The following is an 8,917-nucleotide window of genomic DNA, read 5'->3' as shown; positions in this document are numbered from 1 at the left end:
AACCCTGTATTTAGATGGAGTTTAGAAAAACGGGGAGGAATAAACTAAAATTGCCTCAAAACAATGAAAATTTTAAACTTAAGTGTAAAATCTAGATTTTACAAGAATAGAATAAAACACATCTGTGACGATCAGGTTAGTAGTTCCACTGAATATAGACAAGACAAATAAATATTTTTAGACTTTTATTTAATTATAATATCTGAAAATTAGAAGTCCATCGCAGATGTCAGTGTGTCTGAGAGTTTGGTGGCAATTTTGTCTGCAAAGAAAAAAGCAAAACATATTTTTAGTCATACATTTCTGACAATAAGAACCAAAGGATGAATGATGAATGGATGCTGAGGCAGGAGAAGCCATGTTCTGTCTGCTGAGTGACCCAAGGAGCTGTGCTACGAAGCTGGTTTAACAATAGGCTGCGTATTTGTAGTAAAACAAAAATAAAACCACAATCTGAAACTAATAAGAGAATATTTATATCTTTAGCGGAGTGAAAGCAATATAACCGCTTCAAGAAGAAGGGAAAAAAAATAAACTTAAGCTGACCTGATCATTTCTGACAAACTCTTTGATTATAAATGATGTGCTGCAGATGTTGTTTTAACCTGTTATGTTAGAGGCAACACTGGCTGTTTCAAATGTCCCCAAATAAAGATTAAACATTAAAAACAAATCAGACTAGCTAGGTAATGAAGATGCCTTAGTTCTATTAAACAGAACAAAGTTTAAGTTATCAAGTTTGTAAACATGAAATAAACCAGACATGAATATAAATATAAACATGCAAATATAACTTTAGCTCTGTGATCATTTTAATAAATATACACAGACTCCGAATATAAAAGTCGCCAAGAACAAGATTCATTAGGTCCCTGTTTAAAACTACATTTACTTTGTTCAGCCAAGATATTTCTAATAATGAGTGGAAATCCATCAGAGCAGTTTCATTCTGGGACACTGAAGGTTTACAGCACGTTTTGCAGAAGTGACCCAGCTTTGAGACGCTGAAGTTTGTCATCGATCCTGTTTGTACTGCGGGCTCTTCGAGTGTAGTAGCCCAACTGAGCGGGTTTTACCTTCTTCCCACTTTTCATTAAGTGAAACTGAATAACTTTGGTTTCAGATGTAATGGAACATTTTAATTTTGTTCTTTTCCATAGTAAAATGTATAACGATAATTATGATTCTTGTAATGAAGTTATTATTTTTCTAACTGTTATATTTTGTATCAAGGTTTGAAATGTTTTTGTTCTTTGTTTTATGTGGGAACTGAGGAAGGCCCTGGTCCTCCCCTACTCCCTTCTCCAACTGGCCTTGACTGATTTGTTCTCACTCCCTGTATTATTAGATCTTCTTCGTGAGAAACGAAGATGCTCAGTAACTATGTAAAAGTGTGGCTGAAAATGATGAAATGAACCCTCCCTATAAAAGTGTATGTTGTTTTTCTTTCAGGGCTCTTCTCCTGCCTGAGTTCAGTGAGTGGGGTCTCCGAACGCTCTTTTGCCTCGGGAATAAAATTATTTTTCAAAGACAAAGATCGATCTTTCTCATGATTCTTTGAAACAGGCATCTCACTACTTGTTGATTAGTTTTTGCCGCTACACAGACTTATAAAATGTTGAAACCGACAGTTACACCAACCTGCTCTTTTCTGTAGCTTTTTCCTTTTCTTGTTGGCAGCCAGGAGTGCCTGGCCCTGCTGGAGAGGATCGACACTCACGATACCCTTCAGATCGGGAGCTTTGGGAGCAGCATCCTTTACAGGTAAATCCGTCTTCCTCTGCGCTTTTATCTCCACCGTCATTGGCCCAAACTATTTAGAGGAGAGCAGAAAATTGAAACGATAAGATGAATGCGATCACCTGCATTTGCCAAGAGGCGAGGACATAAAAAACATCTTGGGCTGTTTCTTACCTCTGGATCCTGATCGTCCTCCATAGATTCAGCTTCATCTTTAAATGTTGACCCTTCCACTGAGCCTCCTTCTATTTCCAGCTCATTATTTGACTCATCTTGATTACCCTGTGTCATTCCAGTAGTTTCCATGCAGAATCCCATTGGGATGTCCAGACAAGAGGACTCTAAATCACAAACAAACAAAAAAAATCATCTGTCAAAAAGTTTTGCCTCACATTAGTGTTTAACTACATGAGCTGTATGAGCTTATACTATTTCCATTTTAGCTGTGAAAAAAGCATAAAATTGTCAGTGTCTAAAAAATACAGCTGATATAACCTGTCCTTTTTTTAACAACCTCTGCAGCTATCGGAGTGTAGCTTTAAAGGATTACAAAATGCACTTGAACGCATCACCGAACTTCCGACAAGATTTTTGAAGTGGACAAATTTAATTTTCTAAAACTGCATTTTTAAAAGCAGTAAATGAGTGTGTAGTAAGCATCATATTGATCTAAGTTCATCAAGCAGCAGGGGAACGGTTCTGCTTCCTCAGGAACACACACAGACTATTCTGGTGGTCTTCATTTAAAATTCAGCAAGGTCCACCTAAATAAAGTTCTGTCCAGCAAAGATTCGAAATCATCAGTAAGAATATAAAAATAACTGAGTGGATCTGTCAAACTGGGTTCTTTAATCACTTGTTTTTGTGCTCTCTGTTCAGAATTCAGTGGGTCTGACTGCTTTAATAAGCTAAGTTTAATTACCAATTTACTTTGCAGATTTTAACACCCGCCTGAAGGAGGCAGGTGGGTTTTAAACTTTCCACAGAGAGAATGAACACAAGGATCTGCCCCGTCTGAAAAAAAACAAACATCTATTTTCCCTTCCAACTTTTCACTTTTTTAGTGCCAGCCATGCTGGTTGTTTCCACTGACGGTATGGTTTTAGTAGGCTTGTAGAAGAATCCGCTGCCAGACTGTGGACAGGACCAAGGCACCGATTCCTGTCAGAGATAAATAAGCTGCGCAGATTACAGTTCATTACTGTAAACGTTAGGCAATGTGTGCAAGTACAAATAATACTTCTGCTGAAATTTAGCAACTGATTTGGGTGCAGATAAGACTTTATTTTGGTCAGGATCTGGACCCCTGTTCTCCATTTGGGGCCCCCTGCTCTATTCTATCATCCAGATGTGGCTCAGATACCAACATGCAGCACTGATAGAAATAAAGATTTAATGACCTCAGTTGTGGCGATGGCATTACGTTGGTACCCTTCCAAAGCTTCCTACCTTGATTCTTTTTAAAGACGGATAATAACCCACCCCCACAAAATTAAATGACATTATTAATGAGGAATCACGCACACATTACTAAATCCGAACCGACTCGCACAGATTTGAACTCAGAGTTAGTTAAACTCCTGCGATAGTTTTGGGTGCCTGCATCTAAAGCTCATCATTTAAACCCACAGCTTCGGGTCAAATTCATAAAATTCTGAATTCTGTTTGATTTTATTCCTAAATGTTCAGGTCATAAACAATGACTTAGATCCCCACAGCTTTGATTTTTTTTTTAGGTTAGGAGTTCATCCATTATAAACATAAGCTACACCTTTATGATGTGTTGGGCATTACATGAACCGTGTCTTAAGTGTGCCACAACCAGTCCTGCTTTTGCGTAGCTCATAGGGAGCCAGAAAAATAAAGATAGCACTGTTAATAAAGTATAAAGTAATGTGTGTGATTCTTCTGAGAAGCAGTAACCCATGTTACTGACACAGTTGTTTTTCTGTGATGCTGTTCATTATGACAAACAAAACAGATTTTTCAAAAGTCGGGTTACGGGTTTAGACACGAGCTTCCTTTTTACCTGCAAGAACTTCCTGATTTCCTTTTTCCAGCTCATCCCAGTCAAAAGCTTTGCCCATCTCTGAAACGATCTCAGCGCTGACATGTGTGGGCAGAGTGTGGGTTTCTGGAGGGTGCGTGAAGTAGCTGATCCTTCCTCTGCAGAAAAAAAAACCAGTGACATAAACACAAGGCTGAACAACAATTGTTGACAATCACTTCTGAAACCCAAAACGGTCATTTTTACCAACCCTGTCCAGTCCATCAGCACACTCTTGGCAGCCTTGTCGGTGTCAGGCAGACCTCCCTTCCTCAGTTTGCCTTGCCGTCGGGCAAGAAGAGCCAGGAAGTCCTGAGCTGTCCGAAAGTCTGGAACACCGTAGTGCTCCATGATCTGAAAATCCAACACAAGCAACATTAAGGCACCGTTTTAATGACATTGTAAATACGCAAATTAATGGCGGGGGTGGCGTTTCATGCCTCTGCTTTGTTGCAGCGTCGGAGGATGGCTTCAACGGGCGGAAGAGGATCCACAAGTTGTTCGATTTTCACACAGTTACGGAGAATCATCGCCGCGTCGGTCGTTGATGTTGCCATGACAATACCAGGACAATCCAGGAGCTTAATGTGTTTGTCTAAATGTACTTCTTGAAGACACCTGAAATTCAAAAATCATTCAGTAAAAAAAGAAAAAATAAATCCCTCACTAGTTCACTAACATATACTGACGGTTTTAGGATTTGGCTTTTGCTGTTCAACAAGTTCATGTATCAAGCCATTTCTAGTAATCAACTTTTATTGTCAACTCCCCAAATAACTCTCTTTGTTGGCTTTAGATGGTTCAAAACAATACAGCTATTTGTCATTTAACAGGAACAAAAACACAAATGTCAGCCTCCTTTATTAGGGGCTGTCTACATGAGAACTGCGCTTTGTGAATAAGCAAAAGTTGGTCCTTTTTTTTTTACGAATCCAGCCGTGCAGCCACACAGACGCAGCGTTTTAGGAGCCTGGAAATTAGATTAAAAAAAAAAAAAAAAGTTCCAGAGTGAAAAAAAATCTTGAAACGCAACCCTCAAGTTTTAGCGTAGATTGCCAAAACACACCATTTCACAACTTCTAACCTAACCTCCAAGCCATCCACATCCAGTGTTAACAACAACAACAACAGATTACTTGCTTGCATTTGTGCTGCAGATGCTACAGAACCTAGTTATTCAACTACAGCAAAACCTTCTTGTACTGTTTTATTTCAAATAGCAGACAAGGCTGATGAACAATAACATACGTCACGTACTTGACTCACAACAAAGGAGGAGATAACTTTGGGTTTGCTGTTTATAATTTGTACCGAGCAAGCTATAAGCTTACGTGCATGTTTGCCTTGTTTTCGGTTTTTGGTGTATTTTCATGTCAGCATTACAGTGCCACATAGAGGACTGGCATAGACTTCTAAAAATGGTTTAGTGTGTACAAGGATATTTTTCGAAAATACAAATATCTACATAGTTTCTGTGTGAACAAGGCTTTCGTTTCTTGTTTATTATTATTTCTTTGTTTGTTTTGGATCTTTTAGACACTCATACTTTGTTATGTTTCATTTAATACTCATTAACCACCAAAATGCTTCAAACTATGAGCATATACTTAGAAGGGATGACGTCTTTGCAACAGATGCTCCAAATCTGTGGAACTGATGCAAGAACTGAAACTTTACAGACACTAATAGAGATACACCTCCTCTCAAGAACAGCTTTCCTTCTTGATTTCAACTATTGTTTTTACTACTTTAGGTTTGTACCATGACCTTAAGTCACTGCATTCACTGTTTATGATTTTTAATTTTATCGTTCTTGGTTTATTTAATTTTTTGCCGTACGCCACTTTAGTGCGACTCATTTTTGTTTTATAATTAAAACTGACATTAACAGAAGTCTACTTGAGCTGAATGCAGGAAATATAAAAAAGAACAAACCTGAAACGTCAGGGTAGTTGTCTATTTTGCTCAGTTTCTAAATGATGCAGGAACACATAAAAAAAACAGCATCAACATTATAATGTACACTCACTTTGTGACACCAGGAGTGGCTCCAACATTACATGCTCGCGCTCGTTTCAGACTGTTGATCAAACTACTCTTCCCTACATTAGGAAAACCTGTAGAACACAGCAGGATTAGTCATATTTAAACACCATCAACTACATGAAGCTTTAAGTGTACTTTGGATGTATCTACAGTTCTTGCAGATCTCGTGTGGACACAAACCAAAGAGGACTGAAGCGTCACTGCTGTGGCCACGTGGAAGCCTGAACAGACGCTGCTGCTTACCTACGACGCCTACAGTGATGGCGGTCTTTATGTCTATGTTGCGACAATAGTTGCCCAGTAATTTCATCAAGCAGTCCGCTCCGATGCACGCACTGGTGCTGAGAAGCTCCGTGGTGGCTTGTGTCACTGGAACATTACTGCGTTTCTGCTCATTGCAAGAAGAAGAAGAAGAAAAAGGAGCAAATTGGTGATATTAATTATTGTCATAAGCCGCAAGAATATGGCGATAAGTTTTCTTTAGGTGATTCAGTGTAGCTGTCTTTTCTTACCAAGTTTTTATTTTGTTGCTGAGTCGATGCTTTGAACGCCACAGTGGGAAACTCATTACGGAGATACTTAATCCACTTTTCCACAATTTCCTTCGACACCAAATCTGAGATAAGGAAAGCCGTTTAATCTCGGACAAAAGAAGCACCTCCCGTGTATCCATGCCCTCTATCTGTCCTGTAAGCGTTCTCACCAATCTTATTAAGGACTAAAACTATCTTCTTGTTGGTTCCACTCTGAATGACTGCCTGTTCCACCTGAGGACATCTGCAGCCCAGGGGGTCTCGGGCGTCCAACACCTCCAAAATTACATCCGAGGCCTCCACCACCTTAAAACAAACAAAACATGAACTTTCTGTTATTTGTAATGATTTGTTTGCTTTGTAAGACTCGGAACAGGACTGAACAGGGATTAGAACAAATGCATCCGCTACTTACCTTTTTAAACTCTCTGTAATACGCCTTTCTTGAATTCTCATTTTCAAAGTTAACGTGTTTCTCCAAACTCTGCATCTCTGTTTCCTGTGAACACAAATAAAGAACGGGGAAGATCGCTGCAACAAACCGCGCAGGACGAAGTGCGTCCAACTGGGTTCAGCAGGCGGCTCGCAGTTTTACCTTTAGCTCAAACTCTCTCTGGCGCTGTAGGACGTCGTCCTGAAAAACCTCCAGATTCCTCCTCTTCATCATCTCACGCTGTCTGCACAGTTTCTGCTTTTCCTGGAGGTCTTGAAGCTAAAAAGAAACAATGTTTATTAAAAGATCAGTTTATTTTTAACCCAATACTACTGCTACAGCACTGAATGTAGTCATCAAAGCCGTAAGCAGTTGTACCCTTTGCTTCCTGACATCTTCTGGTTTTCTGGAGTCCTTGGCATGCTGAACAGCTGTTTCTTTTGCACTGTTTGTCCTCCCTGACGGATCAGCCTTTCGTCCATCTTTAGTCTGGAAATGGCACACAAGGATTTTAGTATAAATACACATCCAACCTTCAGTGCCCTGATACATCTCCTAAGCTTCCACGAGTCACAGAAAATAAAACCGACAGCAGTAACAATACAAACATCTGTAGCTTCTTAACCAAAATGGATTCAGATGTCACGTGAACTCTAAAGCATTAGAGGTTAACTAAACATACGTTTTCTACAATCAGCAGCTGTTGGTTTTCATAAGAATCACTCATCAGGGTCACTTCACTCAACATTATGTCATGTGAATGCTACACTTGCTGAAAGATATTATTGACCACTATAAAGATTTTAAAGTAAAGTTTTTGAATTCAGTTTGACTTAAGCTAGTAGTTTGTTTGCTGCTGTGTTTAAACAACTTCCAGCTACACAGTGTGGTTTCTTTGAAACCCACCAGAAAAAATTATGTTTTCAACATACTTGCTGCAAACTGCAGAACAAAGAACAAAAAAGTGCAGTTCACGTGCAACTACAGTACAACAAAACAGGATGTAGTTAAATATAGCGAGGCGTAACCCTGAGAACACAAATTAAAGACCAGCTTCTAATAAAAGCTTCAAACCCTTCAAGAATTTACTGGAAGGTGCATGTCTTTAAGGGAAAAACAACAATAATTACTCAACAAAGTGGCCTGATATTGATTCTTTCTCCTTTTTAACTTGGTCATTTGTTTACAGCTATGCAAATGTAATATTCTTGACAAGTTTGGTCATTTATTTTTATCCAAACACAAACCACTTTTAAAATCTAAATGCAGCACACAACTTAAGTCTTTTAATATAGTTCATTTTCTATATCAGTATTTTTGTTTTAAGACAACATTATAAGTTGTGCTGTCTTTATTTCAGGAGTCAAACAGAAATTTGGACCCCAAACAACTTTTCTTTGACCAGAGAGCAGGTAGTAGTGTCTCTTTTTGACTGTAGAGATTGTAGACACTTAACTTAGCAATGTTTCAAACATACTATGTGTCTCCATGTCGCTAGTAGAAGCTCAGACACTCACGCTCAACGCTACATGTAGTAAACTCGTATGAAGCTCTGTCACACAGATGCTAGCCGGTTAGCACTTACTTTGAATTTACCGAGCAAACCGAGGCGTTTGGCGCGTTTCTGTTCTGTAAAATGTAAAAACGACAAGACGACCGAGTTAAAAAACTCCACAGACACATGCTGAGCTCACACATTTACTCAAAACATTCACTACGTACTTGATTTAGACATGACTTCTTCCTCCCCCCCGTCTCCTTCTGCACTGAGTTCACGTGTTTGGCAACCTAGTTGCCACGCGCAAACGACGGAGTCACCGTCAACATCCGGTACTTACCAAAATAAAAGACCCTCTGCTTTATAAAGTCCTTAGAAATGTTACAGGTGCATTTCCATGTGTGGTTTGTTACTTCAGTTTTTGGTTGATGTAATGCAAAAACATGCATTTTGCAAAAATAAATAAATAAATAAAAACATTTTATTTCTACTTATTTCGGAAGAAAAAAAGAACATGTTGAGAAAATCTGACATGACCCAAATGTTAATTATAACAAAAGCTCCTCAACAAATATTAATAATATCTTTAAAGTCATATATGGCTTGGTATTTTAAACAAA

The 8,917-nt window shown here is 38.8% G+C and overlaps 1 protein-coding gene across 1 annotated transcript; it reads right to left on the bottom strand.

Moving 5' to 3' along the window:
* Positions 1-172: 172 nt before the first annotated feature.
* On the bottom strand, positions 173-8,618 carry gnl3l (guanine nucleotide binding protein-like 3 (nucleolar)-like). Its single transcript, XM_017430524.2, has 15 exons — positions 8,522-8,618; positions 8,385-8,428; positions 7,178-7,288; positions 6,962-7,078; positions 6,782-6,865; positions 6,537-6,672; positions 6,346-6,449; positions 6,077-6,221; positions 5,817-5,904; positions 4,228-4,405; positions 3,999-4,141; positions 3,770-3,906; positions 1,915-2,081; positions 1,642-1,813; positions 173-262 (listed from the first exon to the last, which is right to left on the bottom strand). The coding sequence occupies exons 1-15, from the start codon at positions 8,532-8,534 to the stop codon at positions 210-212; spliced, it is 1,692 nt and encodes a 563-aa protein (XP_017286013.1). The 5' UTR covers positions 8,535-8,618; the 3' UTR covers positions 173-209.
* Between the last annotated feature and the right edge of the window lie 299 nt (positions 8,619-8,917).

This window comes from Kryptolebias marmoratus, linkage group LG4 (genome assembly GCF_001649575.2).
Source record: "Kryptolebias marmoratus isolate JLee-2015 linkage group LG4, ASM164957v2, whole genome shotgun sequence".
Taxonomy (NCBI): Eukaryota; Metazoa; Chordata; class Actinopteri; order Cyprinodontiformes; family Rivulidae; genus Kryptolebias; species Kryptolebias marmoratus.
The sequence above is the reverse complement of the archived record's forward strand: the minus strand, read 5'-3'. Positions and strand labels throughout refer to the sequence as shown.